The following is a 22,551-nucleotide window of genomic DNA, read 5'->3' as shown; positions in this document are numbered from 1 at the left end:
TAAGCTTCTTTGCAACGGATTTACCAAACAAAAAAGAAAAACGAAGCAATAGAAAAGAAGCTAAATTCAATGAACAGGGTCAACAAATGTAAATCAGCGAGCGCGCATACAAATGCAGACTCTGTAAGATGAATTGGAGTTGGATGTGGTGCAAGGAAGGCGGCTACTTACAGTAGGCGGTGACAGATTGATTGTCGAGCCACGTCGCTCCTGTGGTCCAATGCTCGAGTGTCGGAGTGTTGGCAGTCCAGAGCCTGGCGTTCCACCAGGCGAGGATGCACACGATGGCGCTATGCGTGTTTTCGGTTTCTTCAAAGTGTTATCCGAGAGACGCCAGTTGGGGAATGCATTAGCAGCACGCGGGAAGTTACTATCGGGCGATGATAACGAGCAACCGAACCACGAACCTCCCAGCATGCCGGAACCTGTAAATAAACGAGCTGCAAAAATTAAAAATATTCGAATCAACATATCGCCCGCTGATGGCTGCGCAAAATATGGTACATATTTTCGTATATCTGTAAATATGTATATATGTATAGAGGTTTATTTTGGTTCACTTCTGTTAGTAGTAATACTCGACACATCAAAGTCCCTAAACAAAATAAAGCCCTGAAATACGTAGTTAATGCATTAACTTCGCGAAGCAACAGTCGGCTATGGCGTACGCGCCTATCCGACGTTTTGAAGATTTATAAAAATAAGAAGAAGCTGCCCTAATAACGGAAGACGAGTACAGTTGGAAAAAGCTGAAGTTATAACAGAAGACTGTACTCGTGATGTAAAAGAACAAAATTTAAATAAAATGGAATACCCTGGACTTTTATTCCGCCATTTAAACAACAGCGCAAGAAAAAAATGAGTGCTCCGGTTTGCGAGGAGTTTTTGCATTTTAAAACTTAGCGGTTCGGAAAGATTTTAACATAATTTGAAGGAGTCTCTAAAGAAGGCGCGGTTATGTGCAAAAATATGGTTAAAAATCATCAATTCTTTCTGCTTCATAAAAAAAGAATCAATCGTTCGAAGCTCTGTAGCTAAATTTTGAATTGTTTATTTTCGTTCTGTCACAACAAAATCAGTTAACGCTTCTGAATCGTTAAGGTCATTCCATGAGCATATCAATATAAAATGGTCTGTACTTTCTAAATGGCAAGTATTATTAAAATATGATTCTAACAATTCCTAAATACCATGAGTTCACATTTAAATAAATAAAGAAAAAGGGCCATCCGATGATCATTAGTAAGCCGTGCATTGTAGTACTAAATAAATAAAGGGTGATTGATTTAGAGGTATCGTGTTTTAAATTTTTATTATTTTTGTGTAGAACGATTCATGACATTTATGTTTTAAAGGTAATCCCTTTCAAATGTTGGCGGCAACTGAGCCGTAATTGGGTCATCCCTAAACACCAATTTTGAATGACTCCAACCGGAGGATTTCGGACGGTATCTCGTGAATAACTTTAGTAATGTTGGCTTAAAATGTCTCAATTGAAGTTTTTTTATCCACAAAGCATTTATGACGAAGTAAATCCAATGTATCACGAATTGTGTGGCTTGTAGCTTGTAGCTTGTTGAAACCAAATGTTTTACAGATAACGAGCTTCAATCAAAGTCAAAACTCGCCATCAAAAGCAATTTGTCATGGCGCGATAAAGTTCGCCATTTACTGTTACATTGGCGCTAGCCTCGTCTTTGAATAATATGGGTCAATGATTCCTCCAGCCTATAGGCCGCACCAAACAGTTATTTTCAAAGGCTGTCCTTGACTGACTTCGGGGAGCTCTTCAGGCCAAATATGGCGATTTTGCTTATTGGCGTAGCCATAAAGCCAAAAATGTAGGGTGACCTGAGCACTCGATGAACACTTTTCACAGAGCGTCGATTTTAGTACTATAATTGTACGATTTATAAACGTTGTTGGACATAAGTCTTTCCATAATGAAATGTCAATAATTTACTTTGACAGTAGTCACGTGAGATCTGTCAAAAATGGTCCTATAAGAAGAAATATATCGAATCTGATCACCTTTTATTTATAAGCAAGGCAACCGTAGCATATTGGATAGAATTTTGCTCATAGCCGAAACAGTTACTTGGACCATAAATACAAATTAGTTTTTTGTGATGTTCGCTGCGATGAACGTCGGCTATGTTTTGGTTTTAAAAATTTGTATTATAACAGTAATTTTTGGGGCAAGAAAATAAAATATAATATCAGGAAAACTTGAATTACTCTTTTTGCTGTGATTCATATCTCTTTTATCAAGGACTCATTTGACCTATGTAGGTATGTTTTACAACGCAGATGATGAAAATTGCCAATGAATTCAATAGCATGAAAGGTACTGAAAAAACGCTTATAAATTCAAGTCATTCGATGAATGATTTAACGGCGAGTAGCAGATAAACAACTACTGTGGTATCACAATGGATCAGCAAATTTCTAAGTGAGTTGATTTAAAGACCGACTGCCACTTCAACTTAACAACCGAGGTCGCAATGAAAAATTGTACCGTCTGCTTTAGTCTGTGTTGTCTGGAGAAAAAGAAATAAATTATTTTTACGGAATATTTTGCGAAAATGGTTTATAGTAAAATTGTCTTATGATCGATCTTCAGCTCCTTGGCGATGATACGACTACTAACATACCGGTCAACTTCGATTATTTCTGTGATCTTATCGATATTTTCTTTAAAAAATAAAAAATGCCTAAACAGAATCGATGAAACCAAAGCGGCACCATAAACACCATCCACAATTTCAGTGGCTTGGCTTGCACTTTTGGTTGCACTGTTACGAAACCATGTTCCTGTACCGTTCATCGTCTGTTATAAATGCCAGATTTTCGGTCATTCTCATATTTTGTAGTAAACAGAACTCAACCGTTTGGCTAATTTTTCATACATATCTGTTATATGAATACCAATTAAAAAAACTCTACACTCTCTTCCAGAATTCCTTTTTTCTTTCGCTCTTAAACCCCTCAATTTCTTTTATTCGATGCCACTCTACTATAATTGTTTTAAATTTATAAGCCTACAATTTCTTAAGATACAAAGATATGCCCATTTGCTTATTCTTGTTTTAGACCTTGTCTCTCAACTTATTGATTGTCAGGGCCTTCTTGAACCGATGTTATTATTATTAGGCTACTGCGCACTGCTACTAAAAGGGATGTATTGTGCAAAGCCTGCTGAGGTACCCTATATTTTAAGGGTTTTTAAGAATTTTAGCACATTCTGGGGCTTATTGTTCCGCAGTTTATACGGGTGCACGGTAATACCAGATATTGAGTCTAACTATGGTGGGGAGCAATATGTGTACGAAGTTTGAGCGAGTTTTATTGAAAAAGGTGCAATAACTCAAAAAGGAAGGCATTGTAAAATCGTTTATTTAAAATTAATAAAATATTTTATCATTTACTAAATTAATAACCTCTAAGAAATTATTGACATAAAACTCACATATAGACATATATATATATATATATGGCAACCACTGTCACTATCTTATGATACAGAGAGCAAAAGCTCTCTCAATATTTCCATTAGATCTGCCGCTATCGAGTCTCGACATTTATTGTAACTATTGATAGGCAAAGCAATGTGAAAGCAACCGTATGAACATTCTTCTTAGACGACACATCGAAGGGCTCACACGTGTTCGCTACATTGGTGACCCCGACTTGGGTTATATATAAACAATTTTTTTACAATTAGCATATCCGACTTTAATTAAAAGCGGGCCCTTTCATCCACTAACATCGGCGATTATTGGTAAGGTATAGTCATAAGACTGGATTTGTGCGACAGTCTACAAAAATACGTAGCGACCAAGGAGTATATTTTTGTAAATTTCCGGCGAATTGAACACGACGCAAGCATCTAAAGGGTCATGACGAACGAAGCAACTCCACTAACAAACAACGAGGCAGGCTCATCAACACAGCCTCCGCTAATGTATCCTATAACGGGCACGACTGTTCGCGCGCCACCGTTCTCTGCAGAGCGGCCTGCGCTGTGGTTCGCCCAGCTGGAATCGCAATTCAGAATTCGATCTGTTTGCAATGGAGACGACATGTTCCACCATGCAGTATCATTGATCGATACGCAATCAGCAGCGGAGGTAGAAGATATAATACTACGTCCTTCTACATCAACACCGTACACCTCGTTGAAGACGGCCCTAATCGAGCGCCTTACGAAGTCAAAAGACGCTAAGCTCCTACAACTTTTAGATGGTGAGGAAATTGGTGACCGCACCCCGCCACAATTTTTTCGTCACCATCGTAGTCTTTGTCCGGACGTTTCAGACAACGTTATTAAAGCAAGATGGTAGTCCCGACTTTCATCACAAACACGCGCTTGCTTGGCAGCACAGCCCGACGCCTCACTAGAAGATCTCAGTCGCCTAGCTGACAAAATTCACGAGGTAATTCCAAACGTCGCACGCTCCATTTCCTACATTTCCGAAGAGCAGTCACTACGCTCCGAAATATCAGAAATACGTAAGCAATTACAAACGTTCCGTATAAGCAACTCACGTAGTAGGCAACATAGTCCACAAACTCGTGGCAGACGTAGCTCGTCACACAGTCGCGTGCGTTTGTCGACAGACGGCCAATGTTTTTATCACAAAAAATTTGGCGCTAATGCTCGACGATGCCTACCAGGTTGCAAATTTGCGAAAAACGCGAAAGAGGGTCTATAAAGGCGGTAAAAGACTCTCTAATTACATCATCGCACCGCCTCTTTTTGACAGACCGCGCTTCTGGGACACAATTTCTCGTGGACACAGGCGCTGATTTATCCATTTTCCCTCGTTCGCGAATCAAGACAAACGTAACTCCCGTTGGGTACCAGTTGTACACAGCTACAAACGCAACAATTGAAACGTATGGGCGTCATATGCTTACGCTTGATTTCGGCTTGCGACGCGAATTCACCTGGTGCTTTGTCATCGCCGACGTAACGAAGCCACTTATTGGAGCCGACTTTATCAGCCATTTTGGTTTGTTAGTCGACTTAAAAAACAAACAAATTTGCGATGAAAATTCAGGTATAACATCTCAAGGGCTAGTGCGAAACGTATCTCACATTATGTCAATCAAGGTGATTCCCAATCAATCGCCCTACAGCGCTCTTCTAAGAGAATTTCCAGCCATCATCAAACCTAACGGTGCATTCCAATTTGTCAAGCACACAACGGTGCATCACATAAAAACCACCGAAGGCCCATCAGTGTTAAGCAAAGCACGTCGTCTTGCACCACATAAGCTTAAAGTAGCTAAAGAGGAATTTGCCAAAATGTTGAAATTGGGAATTGCTCGTCCATCTCAAAGTCCGTGGTCCTCTCCATTGCATTTAGCGCCTAAAAAGAACGGCGAATCGCGGCCGTGTGGGGATTATCGACGCCTCAACGACCGCACAGTGCCCGACAGGTATCCTGTGCGATATTTAGAAGACTTTGGTGCTAATTTATACAAGAAAACAATATTTTCTACCATAGACCTCGTCAGAGCGTTTAATCAAATTTCAGTCGCCGAACAAGACATTGGAAAAACAGCAATTATCACACCTTTCGGGTTGTTTGAATTCCCTTTCATGACTTTTGGACTGAGAAATGCGGCGCAAACGTTCCAAAGATTCATGGACGAAATCACTCGCGATCTACCGTTTGTATTCCCGTACATTGACGATCTACTCGTTGCTTCAGACGATGAGCCGCAACATCTCACACACTTGAAAACTTTGTTTCAACGTCTTGAACACTACGGACTGGTAATTAATAACGCAAAGTCGTTTTTCGGCCAATCCGAGGCTAAATTTCTGGGCCATCACATTTCAAGTGATGGTATAAAACCGCTGCCCGAAAAGGTCAGTGCGATTCGGCAACTAACGCCACCAATAACAGTAAAAAAACTGCGAGGTTTTATTGGCATGGTTAATTTCTATCGGAAATTTATTAAAAACGCGGCGGAGTTACTCGGACCACTGAACGAAGCATTAGCTGGTCCAAGTGTTAAAGGCTCACATCCAGTAACATGGACAAAAGCACATAAAGATTCATTCGAACAATCCAAAGAGGCCCTAGCCAACTCCGCCCAGCTAGCACACCCGAATACCAATGCTGAATTGGCCATCTTCACAGATGTGTCAAATACTGCGATCGGAGCAGTGTTACAACAACGCTCGAACAATTCATGGCAACCACTTGCTTTCTTTAGCCGGACGCTACCAGAATCGATGCGCAAGCTTTCAACTTACGATCGCGAGCTCCACGCAATATACGATGCGGTGAAATATTTTTGGTATATGTTCGAGGGCCGGCATATTGTGATATATACTGACCATAAGCCGCTGCAATATGTTTTTAAGCAAACATCAGGGCGCGCTACACCACGGCAGTTCCGCCGGATAGATTTTATAGGCCAATTCACCACAGAAATAAAGCATCTCAGTGGGCCGAACAATATAGTGACCGATACACTATCACGAATAGAAACAATCTCAGCCCCTGTGACAGCTCAACAGTTAGCAGATGCTCAAAAAGGTGACGCAGAGCTTCAACAGCTTATCGCTAATCCTAACTCGACGCTTCAATTAAAAAATCTGCATTTTCCGGAGCATAACACTACCTTATACTGTGATGTATCCTCAGGAACAGTTCGTCCATTCGTAGCGGCATCTCTAAGGAGGGCGGTATTCGATTCTTTACACTCTCTCTATCACCCCGGAATACGATGTTCACAGAAGCTTTTAACCAGCCGCTATATTTGGCCATCAATCAATAAGAATTGTCGCGAATGGGCGAGATCCTGCATTGATTGTCAGCGAAACAAAATTCAACGTTATGTGATTACAACACCAGCGAGATTCCAGTTACCGTCTCAGCGCTTCGAGCATATACATGTTGATCTTATTACACTGCCTTCTTCTAATGGCTTTCGCCAATGCCTGACAATAATCGACCGTTTCACTAGATTTCCTGAAGCTATTCCACTGGCTGTGCCACAATAATACTTGGTATGACGCACTTCCAATCGTACTCCTAGGTCTACGCGCTTCATGGAAAAACGACATTTCTACGACGGCCGCTGAATTGGTGTATGGTGAACCGGTTCGTCTTCCTGGAGAATTCATCAATCCAGCAAATAAACAACAAACTACTCACGACTTGCTAAAATTTTTAAGAAATCGTTTTCATAGCTTAACACCTGCCGATATGTCAATCGACTCTAGCCGGTCGATGAAATCCACAATGAACCATCAGCAGAAACTTCCTCAGATTCAACCACTACTAAAAGTACACGGCTGGTGCATTGGTTTCTGCTATTACGCTCAAGTCAATCGCAGTGTATAGTTCGTTTAGAAGAATGCTTATGTCCTCTACCACTCGCTTAAGGAAAAGCTCAGAGCTCTTCCTTGCACACTGAGCCGCTCTTTCATTTCCCTCCACTCCAGAGAGGCCGGGAACCCACCAAAGTGTGATGTTGTGTTGTTGGATAAGCGGGAGCAACCACTTCAACAAAAAGTGTAAGGTTAGCTGGAGGTAAGTCCATTAGTTGCATCGTTTTTGCTGCTTTGCCTATAGCGTAGATCTCAGCTTGGAAGACGATACACCAGTCCGGGAGTCAGAAGGAGCAATTTAAGGTGGTTTAACATGACATCATATTTATGAGTTTTTTATTTATTTAATATATTTAATTATTTTTATATTTTTTCAAAGGCTTTAACCCTCGTTTTGTCCTTAATCTGCAGATTTAAGTTTTTGATTCACTGGACTTTTTTCGACATTTTCAATTATGCCAGGCAGTTAACAGGTAACCTGCTGCGTCTATTTAATTGCATAGCCGAAAGACATACCAGTTTTTAATGATGTGAAAAAGATGTATTATTAATTGACACATTTATAAGTAAGTATATGTGTACGAGTAGTATATCTCAAAAGACGCGCCTAGGTGTTGTTTAAAAAAAATGCATGTAAAAACTAAGATTATTTCAGGTTTCCCTATTTTTATTCATACACCGCCCTTAACATTTAATATGTGAAAAATTACATCATTTAAATGACCACCATGATCACGTCTGCAGGCAAAATCAGTAAGAGCCTTTTTCTATTCCCGACAGAACTAGTTTCTTGAAATTTTTTAATCAACCTTTAGATTGCCGGCTCTTTCGGACAATTATTTCCATAAAGAAAATCATGAATTTTGCGATATGTTGTTCTGAAAGATCGACCATTTTCATAGATCACAATAAGGTTCAATAATTTTAAAGCGCTTTGCTATCGTTTAAAATTGTATATCTTCCTACTCGACAAATATCAAAGATAACATAAAAAGGGTACCGTCTAGGAATTATTCACTTTTAACATCTAGGCTTCACTTTTGAAAGACCTTTTACATATGTACACCCTTCATTGAGTGTTTGACAGAAGTCTTGCTTCTATTTAAGGTGGGTGTTTTGCCGTTTTTTCACAAAAGGAGTTTTATGCCACTTTCGAACGGCAGATGGATTTAGGCAGAAGTTTTTTCACTTGGAAGTTTATCATTGTCAGCCGAGGAGCGAGCGTTATTAGAAAAAAATGTTCTACGATTTTGTGTCATGCTTAGCAGGGTCGCATTATCTAAAAATAGTTACAAAATCGGATACTTGAACTAAAATTAATAAAAGGTGGACATATAGCGAACAAAATCTGATAAAATTTCGCTTCTTGTTGTTGTTTCAAATGTATTTACAAACACACAAACTGCAAATTTATGTCTGTTTTGTTGTGTACTTATGTGCATTCACATGTGCTATACATACATACGAGTATATGTACATACAAGCATGTGCATATTTGTTTCCCCAGCATATGTACATATATGGGTATGTATGGTACGAATTCATATCATATGTACGAGCTAACAAGTATTTGAGTATGCCTATTTGCATTTGCTTTTGATCTCGAATGCATTTACATGTACATATGTGTGTGGGAAGAAGTGTGTGTTATATGTATGTACGTACCTCCAGAGTTCTTCTGTGCCATACCCTCAGCACTGAATGTTTTTCGCTGATCGATTCGCAAATTGGGTATATTGAATGGTGGTGCATTCATGTTATCCGAAGAGAATTGATGTCTCAATGGACGATGACATTCCGGTGATGGTATTGACAGATTGTCAAGCTTCAATTTGATACGTTGCTGTCGGTCAATTTGTTCGAGCATCTCTTGCAGCACCTGTTAGTACATACATGGAATATGGTATGATTGAAATGGAAAACTAGTAGTTGATGAAGCGAGTTTCGATAAAAAAAAATGCATGTACATATAGGGTTGTTCAATAGGTGCGCTTTAACTTTTTTCATTAGTATACATTTCATCATGGAACGCTACACACTTGAGCAACGATTGCAAATCGTGCAAATTTTTTATGAAAATAATCGTTCTGTTGCTGCTACTTTAAGAGCATTACGGCCATTGTACGGTCCATTTAACAAGCCGTCCCGTTTTGGGGTTATGTGAAGTCATTGGTCTACAGTAACAAGCCGGCGACGATTTGTGAGCTCAGAGCCAATATTGAACGCGAAATTGCTGGAATTTCGGCCGATTTATGCAAAAGAGTGGTCGAAAATTGAGTTCAACGATTGGACTTCGTAAAACGTGCACGCGGTGGTCATGCAAAAGAAATCGAATCTCATACTTAAATGTATATGTTCAAACTCGATAATAAAAAAAAATTAGTTAAAAAAGTCAAACCGTTTGTGTTTTATTCAAAAAAGTTCAAAAGTTGAAGCGCTCTTACTGAAAAACCCTATACATGCCTCCACACATATGCATGTTTGTAAATATGTATAAACAAGAAATGCAAGAAAACAACACTAACTGGAATTTCTGTATGCTTTTAACGATTTAGCAAATCAGTCACTGTATTCATAAACAAACATACACCTACACCTACACACATACAGTCGTGTTCACTTCATTAGATGCAATCATTTTTAAGGAATGATATTAAACCAATCGTATTTAATCTACTGAGCCAAGGATTTTGATAATTCAAGTGAAGACTGCGCTTTGTCGAAAATAAATATGCATCCAAATATTTTTCCGTTTAACGGTATTCCGCAGCAGTAAAACCAGAGAATGTTAATGCAATGAGAAGGTGCAAATGTTAAATGAGCTTTTTTCGAGTTCTAATTTGTAGATTCAAACTAAGGTAATTTCAAATTCAACCTTCCTCACGAGGTGGGAATTGCAGATATTTACCACGCGAGTGACGCGAGTGGAGGGTTTCTATATTTACTTACCACGCTAGGACAGGAATTCAGATATTTTCTGCGTTTACCAAACTACTGAGGAAGTTCATAAGATTTTTCGGCACACTACTAAGGAAATCGAAGCGAATACATTCGAAATTAAGAAGGCTACGCGAAAGTTAGTTTGTGGTGCAGAAGCTAAAGTCGGCGGAGTTATTCGTTTTGTTTTTTGGCACGTATTTAATTCAGGTTCAAGTCCTGAAGTCATATTTTTTTTTCTTGCACATTTTATTTTACAGTTCAAACCAGGAAAGTTTGGTAAAATTTTTGGGTTTATTTCAATTAAAATTTCTTTAAAATACTGTTTTTTTGTATTTTATAAATGGAAATTTCTTTTCGGTATAAAATAGTTCATACTGGATATGACCTGATTTTTATATAAATCAATCAAAACAGAAAATATGTACATATGTCTATAATCTATTTCATCAAATCCAAATTATATTGATGAGAAAATATCATTCTAATATCCGTCCAGAAAGCCAAACGCGCAAACACACATACATATGCATATAATTACGCATACAAACTTTCAACTAACGCAGAATATGTGCATATAAAACTGCGAATCGAATAAATGAGTGATTTAGAAAATTTCAATAGTGATTATAGATTAGCGCAATCGTGAAAGACATGTTGTGTATGCGGTACATAGTCTCAATTTTGACTCAGGTTCAAATCCTGTACGCGGTTTTTTGTTCGATATTTCATTTTTTATATTTGGTTTAATTAGAATTGATTTAAAATAGTGTATTCAGGTTTTTCTAATACCTGTTATTTAGAAATTTATTTTCTATATAACATTATTCATACTTCTTTTGAATTAATTTATATGTAAAACAGCCATAAAGCCAATCATATGAATATGCATTCCTATATTTAAACTCTTCAGTCAAATCTGAACTACTTACATACACATATTGATGAGAAAATATTCTAATATCCATGGATGCATCCAGAAAGCCAAACGCGCATACACGAATATGTATATAAATATATATAATTAAATATATACAAACCTTCAACGAACGCAAAATGTATGCATATAAAAAACAACAACTGCGACCGTCTTCTTGTCCGTCAGTGAAAATATGGGATATGTATACCCTATGAGCAAAAAGAACCGGGAAGGTGATGTTGACTGTTTCCTTCGATTGCCAAGGCATAGTCCACCATGAGTACCTTCCATCGGGCCAGACAGTCAATAGAGAATATTATTCATCCGTTTCTTGCGCTTGTGCATTATTGTTTTTCATATACAAATGTACATACATACATACATATGTATGTAAATGCTGTCGAATACATAAACTATATATTGACATACAATATAAAATAAGTGTTGATTTATCTTAAACCGTTCTTTTTTTCTGAATGCAAATACCTCCTATTGACATGTACATACATATTATGTACTTATGTATATTTCATATACCATCATTTATTTACATATAAAGTATACGTTCATTTATGTACATACATATGTGTGTAATGAAAAACTTCATGAATTACTTTCAGAACTTTATTAAAATTTATTCGCGTCGCGCGCATGCCCAAAACCGTTTGTTCACAACGCAGGCGCAGAAATAAACGCTCTGCGTATTTATCCTCCCCACGTGACTCGCCATCAATTCTCGGTGGAAATTTTTTTTTTTCGTTTTTAAATTTTTTTTTTTAATGTAATCGTAAAAAAATTTGTAACAAAATGGTAAAAAAATAAGCAGTCGAAGAAATAAACGCACCGCCTATTTTTCCTCGCCACATGTTAGACTTGAGTTCAATTCCCGGCGCAAACTTTTTTTATAATTTTTTTTTTTTAAATCTTTTTTTTTTTTTAATGTCCAATAATTGAAAAAAAAAAAAGTATGTAATAAATTTACGTATTCGCTTATTATTTCAAAAATACGAAAATAGTAAAAATTTAATTGGTTTAATGATGAGGTGAGAAATGTGTTGTGTGTTGAGGTGAACGATGTGTGGTGTTTTCAATTTTTGTGTGGGCAAAACTCAGTGTGGTGTCTATAAACTCGGTGTGCTAAATTTCCTTATTACAAATCTTTCAAATCTCAATTGTACTAACAAAAGCTCACAGTAACATTTGCACCTTCTCATTGCATTAACATTCTGTGGTATTAGCAGAGAATGTTAATGCAATGAGAAGGAGCAAATGTTAAAAGAGCTTTTTTCGAGTTCTAATTTGTAGATTCATAATAAGGTCATTTCAAATTCAACTTTGCTCACGAGTGGCGAATTGCAGATATTTACCACGCGAGTGACGCGAGTGGAGGGTTTCTATATTTACTTACCACGCTAGGACAAGAATTCAGATATTTTCTGCGTTTACCAGACTACTGAGGAAGTTCATAAGATTTTTCGGCACACTACTAAGGAAATCGAAGCGAATCAATTTGCGATTAAGCAGACCGCGTGGCAGTTAGTTTGTGGTGCAGAAGCTAAAGTCGGCGGAGTTATTCGTTTTGTTTTTTGGCACGTATTTAATTCAGGTTCAAGTCCTGAAGTCATATTTTTTTTCTTGCACATTTTTTTTTACAATTCAAACCAGGAAAGTTTGGTAAAATTTTTGAGTTTATTTTAATTAAAATTTCTTTAAAATACTGTTTTTTTTGTATTTTATAAATGGAAATTTCTTTTCGGTATAAAATAGTTCATACTGGATATGACCTGACTTTTATATAAATCAATCAAAACAGAAAATATGTACATATATCTATAATCTATTTCATCAAATCCAAATTATATTGATGAGAAAATATCATTCTAATATCCATCCAGGAAGCCTAACGCGCATACTCACATATGTGTATAAATATATGTACAAACTACCACCATTCTAACAAACCCAGAACACAAGCTTCTGCGCACACTTGACACATGGGATATGTATACCCTATGAGCAAAAAGAACCGGGAAGGTGATGTTGACTGCTTCCTTCGATTGCCAAGGCATAGTCCACCATGAGTACCTTCCATCGGGCCAGACAGTCAATAGAGAATATTATTTATCCGTTTTGAAACCTTAGAGAGATGCTGTGTGTTGCAAACCGCCGGAAATGTGAGCAACCAATCCTCAGATTTTGCATGATGATAACGCGCCATCGCACTGATCAAAGAGAATACAAATCGGCCTGCCGGGGGTGTTTGGAGGACTGGGTTAAACGTTGGCACATGTGTGTTGCTTCAGACGGGTCAAATTTTGAAGGAGATAATATAAATTTGCCTTAAATTTAACTCTGCTTTGTTTAATTTAAACATTCCCGGTACTTTCTGAGCATAAGGTACATATATGCGGCTTTGCGGACAGCAATGTGTGATTCGCTGGAAGTCGCATTAACTCGCGACTGTCGCACAGTTAGAAGACATATTTACATACATATAAGGGTGCATACATACATACGGAGGAGCGGCCACTCGACATGACAAAAATTTAAGATTTATCAAATATTGGCAAATAATTCCACGCGAAATATTCCAATATTGACTATTTTCGAATGGTCGCGAAAATTGGCATATGGGCGGCTCGTTTTATGAATGAAATTGAAATATGAGCTCTAACTTATGAATGAACTCCTTGTTTTTGTTCTAAATTGTTCAGCGCCGTCGCTGATAGAATCATGGCCGTTGCGACTGCGTCTACGAATGTATTTTGTTTTTGTAGTCGCTAGGCTTAGATTTTAGCTTTGGGCGACATGCGCATGTGAGGTATGTATGTGTTTTTGTTGTGTTCTAGAACATTTTAGAATGTGTGGTGGCAAAGCGGCCATCGCGTTGCGCTTGCTGTTGCTTTTGCGTCTATCAAAGTATTGTGTTTTTGTAAGTACAATATTAGGAATATCGACTGGTGAAAGACAAAAGTACACGGAAGCAAGAAGGGAGCGCTGTGCTCGCGCATATGTATATGTATGCTTGAATGTATGAACGTGCATGGATGTTGTAACATATGAATACAATTATTTTGTAGGAAGTTTAGAAGGCAAGTAGGTATATATGTATGTATGTATATATGCTAGGACATAAAGTCGGTATATATGCATACATAGAGCAGAATTGTTTTTGCACTTGTTAGGAAGAAACTCGTTCACTAGTGCGTATGTGTATTTGATTTCTTGTAAGAATGTGATGTGGTATGACATGTGTACATACATAAGTCGAGGTTATTTGGGCATACTTGCATATGTGATATGATGTTCTTGCGCTTGTGCATTATTGTTTTTCATATACAAATGTACATACATACATATGTATGTAAATGCTGTCGAATACATAAACTATAAATTGACATACAATATAAAATAAGTGTTGATTTATCTTAAACCGTTCTTTTTTTCTGAATGCAAATACCTCCTATTGACATGTACATACATATTATGTACTTATGTATATTTCATATACCGTCATTTATTTACATATAAAGTATACGTTCATTTATGTACATATGTGTGTAATGAAAAACTTCATGAATTACTTTCAGAACTTTATTAAAATTTATTCGCGTCGCGCGCATGCACAAAACCTTTTGTTCACAACGCAGGCGCAGAAATAAACGCTCTGCGTATTTATCCTCCCCACGTGACTCGCCATCAATTCTCGGCGCAAATTTTTTTTTTCGTTTTTAAATTTTTTTTTTTTTAATGTAATCGTAAAAAAATTTGTAATACATTTTATGAATCCGCTTATCATTGCAAAAGTAACAAAATGGTCAAAAAATAAGCAGTCGAAGAAATAAACGCACCGCCTATTTTTCCTCGCCACATGTTAGACTCGAGTTCAATTCCCGGAGCAAACTTTTTTTTATAAATTTTTATTTTTAAATCTTTTTTTTTTAATGTAATTGAAAAAAAAAAAATGTAATAAATGTTACGTATTCGCTTATTATTTCAAAAATACGAAAATAGTAAAAATTTAATTGGTTTAATGTCGAGGTGAAAAATGTGTTGTGTGTTGAGGTGAAAAATGTGTGGTGTTTCTAATTTTTGTGTGGGCAAAAGTCAGTGAGGTGTCTATAAACTCGGTGTGCTAAATGACCTTACTACAAATCTTTCAAATCTCAATTGTACTAAAAAAAGCTCGTTTAACATTTGCTCCTTCTCATTGCATTAACATTCTCTGGTTTTACTGCTGCGAATTCCGTTGAGTCGAGTAATATCCTGATAAATGTTTTTTTCGAGCAAAGTATAAGAGCAATGCAGCAAAATTTCTCGCTCTTTACGTACCACCGCCGAAGAAGAAGCTTGGGATGCTGGCCGATAGGAACAATGCACGAAAACTAGTGACTGACATCCAGAGCGTGCTTAAATTATGGAGGGAACACTTCTCGAACTTGTTAAAGAGTGATAGCTGCGCATGTCTGAGAGAATGTGAAGATCTCGATACCCTAATGGTTCACGACGGAACTGTTGTTCTACTACCCGACACGGCGAAGTGAGAATAGCAACAACGCGGCTAAAGAGCAACAAAGCCATGGCAGCCGGCGAACTGCCGGCTGAGCTATTCAAACATTGCGGCGAAAAGCTGGTAAGGTGCATGCATCAGCTTCTATGCGAAATATGGTCGGAGGAAAGCATGTCTACTGATTGGAATTGAAATGTGCTCTGCTCATTCTATAAGAAGAGTGATACTACAATCTGTGCCAATTACCGGGGAATAATATACATACATAAATATATATATACACAATTGACGCTTACACCCTTTTTGGCCGAGCTCCTCCTCCTATTTGTGGCGTGCGTCTTGATGTTGTTCCACAAATGAAGTATAAAGCCGACTCCGAACGGTAGATATTTTTTTTATGAGGGGCTATTTCATGCAGAAATACACTCGGAGGCTTGTCATTTCCTACCGAGGGACGATCGTTATTAGAAAACAATTTTCCTTCATGTGGATGAATCACAGAGATTCGAACCTATGTAGTCCGAGTTCCGACTACAATCTATGGTGTGACTATCATACACCAACCCATTCGGCTTCGACGGCCACTTCAGGGGAATCAGTCTTCTAAGGTTCTAGCGAGCGTATTGTGCGAAATGCTGAAACCCATCATCAACCAATTGATTGGACCTTATCAGTGTGGTTTTAAACCTGGAAAATCTACAAGCGACCAAATATTCACAATACGCCAAGTTATGGCAAACACGCATGAAAGAAGAATCAACACACATCATCTCCTTGACGATTTTAAAGCTGCATTCGACAGGATAAAAAGGAGTTGCCTATATGCCGCGATGTCTAAATTTAATATAGAGGCAAAACTGATACGGCTATGCAAAATGACGTTGCTCAATACCAGCAGCGCCGTAAGAAGGACCTCTGTGAGCCGTTTGATACCAAACGAGGTTTGGGACAGGGTGACCCTCAGTCGTATCACTCCTTTAACCTGATGCTGGAAAAGATCGTGCGAGCCGCAAAACTTAATCGCTCTGGCACAATTTTATATAAGAGCGTACAATTGTTGCGTATGTCAATGATATTCACATCATCGGCCTTAACAAACGCGCTGTTAGTTCTACCTTTTCCAATATGGACAAAGAAGTAAATCGAATGGGGCTGGTGGTGAACGAGGACAAAACGAAGTACATACCTTCTGTCATCAAATAAACAGCCGGCGCTCTCGCAGGTTGGCACCCACGTCACAGTTGACAGTTACGATTTCGAGGTTGTGAGAGACTTCGTTTATCTAGGAACCAGCACTAACATCGATAACAATGCCAATAAGTGCTACTTTGGACTAAGTAGGCTATTGAACAGTAAAGTCCTCTCTCGACGAACAAATGTACCACTATAAAAGACTCTCATCATTTCCGTACTAATTTATGGCGCAGAAACGTAGACGATGACAATATCCGATGACGTGTATGACGTGCGAATATAGATCCAACGGCTTCGTAGGCTGGGTCATATCATCTGAATGTATACAAAGACCCCGGCTCTGAAAGTATTCGATGTGGTACCAGCTGGTGGTAGCAGAGGAAGAGGAAGGCCAATCAAGAAGAAGAAGCTCAATCTACCGAGTTTAGTCCTCACAGTTTCTAGTGATAATAATATAACATAAAGCGACTATATAGCAGTAATAGTTCTGCCAATTGCTGTCAAATGATCCAGTATGTCCAATCGTATTACTAAGCGTCGTTTCACCCTTACCGGACTCAAAGAAACTATTAAAAAATATGGTCGAAATTCCGGCTCAGTTGCAAATACGTAAATATAATTTAAAACTATTCTTCCGAGGAGGCCTATTTTCGGCTTAGGCGGTTATGTTAGCACTGGCGCTATTAGAGCGAGAATAATCCACGAGTGTTCCTTCAAGCATTAATGTATTTATAAGGACTGCCTGTTTTGTCCTTATTTCTTTCGAAAAGAGGAAGGCGACACCGTTACCGTTAATGGTCAATGGTCTTCGGCACAGAGCATATTAACTGATTTTCGTAACACTCGAAGTTGTCAAGGAGAATTTTGAATACTGAGTCATCCCATGGCGAGCGTTCATCGATTGGCCATCGCAATCATACGATTTGAGATCACACGATCATTTTCTCTGGTTGTACTTCAAGTCTTCACTATACACTGACAACAGAAATACTCTCAATAAGATCATGGCCAACGTTCAAAACGTTATTGCCGAAATAACACTGCAAATATTGGACTGAGCTATCAAAAATTGGATCGACCGCTTGAATTACTACCAACGAAGCCGAGGCGGTCATTTCCATGACGTTGATTGTATCTTCAAAATAAAGCCAGAGTCAATTTCATATGTTTGCTTTGTTTTTTTATTTCTTCTCCTATCGATCTTATCTGGTTGCCGTATATAATAAAGTTTTTAAAAATTATAACATCAAAAATTATCAAAACAACTTTGAACGCAATCTGCCAGATGGTGTTTGCGTAATAGCTTTGCATTTGCTTCTGATATACTTTTTTCATCACAAATTTTTACTACAGCGTTGAACACCATGCAATATTGCATGTAAATATTATATAAAATGCATAAACATACGAGTAAATACTATTCAAGGTTAAAATGTTTGCGCAAAAATATATTTTACCTCGACCAGCATGCAATATTGTTCGAGATTTAAGCCAGGATTAACGGTGTGCGGTATCAGTAAAGGAAGCTCGTGTATCGCCATCGTTTCCACCGTCAACCCATACTTTTTATCGGCAACCATTTTTTGATAAATATCTGCAAGCAATTGAAACGTAGTTATTTATTATTAAATACAAAATATTTCAAGCACGTATTCATTTTCATATTTTATTATTCACTTGTTAATGCATACACAAGAGTTAGCATAAATGTTTTAAAAGCGCCAACATTTCAATGGGATTAGAACAAAAATAGAAAATGGCAGTTACAACAACCAAAGCTCTCCTTGCTGTGTCAATTACTAGTATAGTCTCATATTTGGCAATTTTCTCTAAGATCGTCAAATAGATATTAGCTTAAATTAAATTAGTGTACGAGTTCAAGTATTTTTTTCAAGGAATTTTCGGAATGTAATTGCCAGCATAGCCTTCAAGTTCAAATTTAGGCTACCGGACCACAGTAGTGTTTTCCAACCGGAGGTAGCCGCAATTAAAGGAGCAGCGGAATAATGGCTTACTTCTGTAACTACGGTAAGGGAAGTAAATATTGATTCCGACAGCCAAGCAGCAATTATGGATCTTCGTTGGTGCGTTCGGAACTAGTCAATTCCCTCTCGACTGCATCAGAGTAGGTACTTTGATATTAGATGGAAATTATAGGGCTGATGAGCTAGTTAGACAGGGGACCATTGAGACGGTTTCACCGCGAAATGAGAGTAAAGGGGTTAACCTGAGAACCTGTGATCTGTTCCTGGAAAGAGAGGCTTCCGTCAACTCTGCGAGCGCTACCCCGAACGGGTAAAAGGTCGACGGATCCTTCTGGCCACAAACAAATCGGAGGCTAAGGCTAACAAAGCAAGCCGTAGCTCTCGAGTTTTCTGGGCATCTTTACCGGCCATTGTCCAATAAGGTCCATGTGGTGGGGATGCTTCAAGTTCTTTCTATATAAGATGTATGGAGGGTGAGGTGGAATCATCTCAGCACCTTCTCTTCAGGTACTCTGCTCTCGCTAGGGTAAGATGCAGACATCTTGGCTTTCACTTTTTTGCTATATCAGCGGATTTGTTGGTTTGTTATGTCGTTTGAATGAAAACAAACGCTCCGGCTCTGAAAGTATTCGATGTGGTACCAGCTAGTGGTAGCAGAGGAGGACGAAGGCCCCTTCTACGTAGGAAAGATCAGGTGGTGCGTCCAACTGGCACCGGTTAGCACGAGAAAGAATGACTGACGCGCTTTATTATACTCGGCTAAAATAGAGTAAGCGGTTATCGCACCAATCAGAAGAAGAAAAATACGTGCATTGTCAGAAGCCGGGTTAGATAGTTTGAAACTGTTTATGGTTTCGCTAGAAGAAAAACTTTGCAATAGTTCCAGCAACTTCTAACTAAAAAAGAAACTATAAATATAAGGGTTTCCAATAAGAGGTGTTACTTTGATATTCACGAAAAGTGATATTTTTTAATATAAATGATCGGATGTTTATTTCATTATAAAGAGGAAGGTATGCCGTTAATAGAGGAAAATAACAGGCAAACGACTACCACGACCACGCTTACAGGACAATATCCTTTTCATGAAATTTTCCATAACCGAATTGCAAAGTGGCTGCCCTATGTCCTCGATAGCCTCACGAACTCCATTCTTTGAGATTATGATCACCTCTTCGAGAGAGAACACGTTCCGGAAACTTTTCCCGTAAAAGATCAATGGTTTCGTTACTTGTGTGGCACGTAGCGCCGTCTTGTTGAAAATAAACGTTGTCCAGATCAATACCATCCAATTCCGGTCATAAAAAATGGTTAATCACATCTCGATAACGCAATCCATTCACCAATAACTCCTGTTATTGGAAAACCCTTTGCAATTATTTGGAGACAACTAACCAATAATAGCTTTGGCCGCAATAACTGTAGGCCAGCTTCCACTGGATCTTGTTTAATTCTAGCTTAATTGTGTAACTCTTCATCGAGAATTAATGTGTTTAAGTTTCTTTACATTTACATGAGACAGTTTTGCAAACACAGTAACAACACATTATCACGTTTTTACACAAACATTTTTTCTCTTTTTTGACAGCCAATACCTATTTTCAAGTGTCTGGAGCATTGTCTTCTGTGAACACAAAGTATAGAACGTCCTATAATAATATACATGTAAATACTACAATATATCCCGTAAAATCTTTAAAGGAACCATGATGATCCAACATATACATATCTACATATGTTTATGTATTGCTTATACTGTTATTTTGTTAAATACTTACGAACTGTATGCATCACAATATCCGGATCCGGTATGCGAACATCACCAAGCAGCTGCAGGACTTCTTTCATAACCTTTTGCAGCAATATTGATATTGAAGGAAATGATTTGGCATATAAATAACAGAAAACTGATTGTGAGGTATGTGGATAACATTTTTCGTAGGAATGAATGCTGCAGACTACAAATACATACAAGCACCTAAGTTATATATTATAAGTAACTTTCCCCTTTCGCTCTCGCTCTCTTCATTATCTAACTGTAATAATTAGCTATGTAAGTTACAATATATATTTAATTGTTGTAATTGTTGTAAGAGTAAATGGGGAAATCTTTCTCTCTTCATTTTAAGTATAAATCTAACTGTTTAAATAAATTGAATAAGTATAGTTTTTAATGTAAAAAGTAGTCTTCAAAGTCACCTTGAAGAGTAAAGAACAAATTTATTTTGAAGTGTAATCAAACTTGTTCCATTTTAATAAAAATAAAACTAATAAAAATAAAACTTCAACAAATTTATTTTATTTTCAAAAATAAATTTAACTGGCGACGAGGATGGGATATGTTATTTAAAACATATCCAGTGATAATCGGGAAAAGAAAAGGTTAAAATTTTCAACAAACCGATGTGAACCGCAAATGATTGAAGTGGACATTACTAAAGTGTGGCAAAAAGCGAAATTTTTGTAAACTTAAAAACTAAAAACTAAACTAAAAAATATTACGTGTAATAATTAATCCGAAAATAAAAGAATTGCAAATAAGAAAAAGATTTGCTTCGTAAAAAACAAAAAAAAAAAAATAGTAAAATTGATATTAATGACAAATCTTATATTGACGCTCTCGAAAAACTGAAGAAGATTTTAACAAATCCACCAATATTATGCTATCCAGACTTTAATAAAAAATTTGTATTGACCACGGATGCAAGCAATGCTGCTATTGGCGCGGTGTTAAGCCAGGATGGCAAACCAGTAAGTTATGCCAGTAGGACTTTAAATGGACATGAAAAAAACTACTCAACGCTAGAAAAAGAATTATTAGCCATTGTATGGTCAGTGAAATATTACCGTCCATACCTTTTTGGTCGAAAGTTTCTAGTTCAAACTGATCATCAGCCTTTGAAATGGCTTTATTCACTTAAAGAGCCCAATTCTAAAATCATCCGATGGAAAATATGATTAGATGAATTTGATCTCGATATTGAATATATTCAGGGAAAGGAGAATAAGGTAGCTGATTTTTTGAGCAGAGTTGAAGTAAATCATAGTACGGAAGAAAATGTAAATATTAATTTCTTTATATTAGAATAAATAAAATTGTTAATAAATATAGGACGCAAATAAGAATAGTTAAAAATAAAAATAAAGAAACCGAAATACTTTTTAAAAAATATAAAATAATATACGTGTCTGAGAATGACTTAAATAATACTCATTATTTGAATGATTTATTTAGACGTGAAATAAAAAAAGGAAAAATTGGGGTATACTCGGAGCTTGACAATAATAAATATAATATAATACAGAACAAATTAATTGAATTATTTTCTAATAACAATAAAATAAATTTCATAAATTGTACTAAAGTTGCTAGTGATATGGAATCCGAGGAATCTTTATTGAATATCATTGATGATATTCATATTAAAGGTAACCATAGAGGAATCCAGGAGAATTTCGAAGAATTAAAAGATAATTATTATAATCCTAAATTATTAAAATTTATAAATAGATATTGTAATAACTGCAGAATATGTAACGAAAACAAATATGACAGAAAACCAATAAATAAAATATTTCAACATACTCCAACACCAGAAAAACCAAATGAAATAGTACATATGGATATTTTTCAGATACAAAAGACTAGTTT

General features: G+C 37.2%; 1 protein-coding gene across 6 annotated transcripts in view; it reads right to left on the bottom strand.

Annotated features, from left to right (window-relative positions):
* The window catches only part of LOC128862025 (uncharacterized), a 453,726-nt gene that overhangs the window by 66,050 nt on the left and 365,125 nt on the right, over window positions 1–22,551 (bottom strand). For all 6 annotated transcript variants that reach the window (XM_054100424.1, XM_054100422.1, XM_054100423.1 and 3 more), the window contains 4 exons: window positions 20,678–20,750; window positions 18,372–18,508; window positions 9,020–9,233; window positions 172–425 (listed from right to left, as the gene is read on the bottom strand). In XM_054100424.1, the coding sequence (XP_053956399.1) occupies window positions 172–425; window positions 9,020–9,233; window positions 18,372–18,508; window positions 20,678–20,750 (678 nt within the window). The remainder of the gene's footprint in view (window positions 1–171; window positions 426–9,019; window positions 9,234–18,371; window positions 18,509–20,677; window positions 20,751–22,551) is intronic.

Source organism: Anastrepha ludens, chromosome 4 (genome assembly GCF_028408465.1).
Source record: "Anastrepha ludens isolate Willacy chromosome 4, idAnaLude1.1, whole genome shotgun sequence".
In the NCBI taxonomy this organism is placed as follows: domain Eukaryota; kingdom Metazoa; phylum Arthropoda; class Insecta; order Diptera; family Tephritidae; genus Anastrepha; species Anastrepha ludens.
Note: the sequence above shows the minus strand (reverse complement) of the source record. Positions and strands in the feature narration are given on the sequence as shown.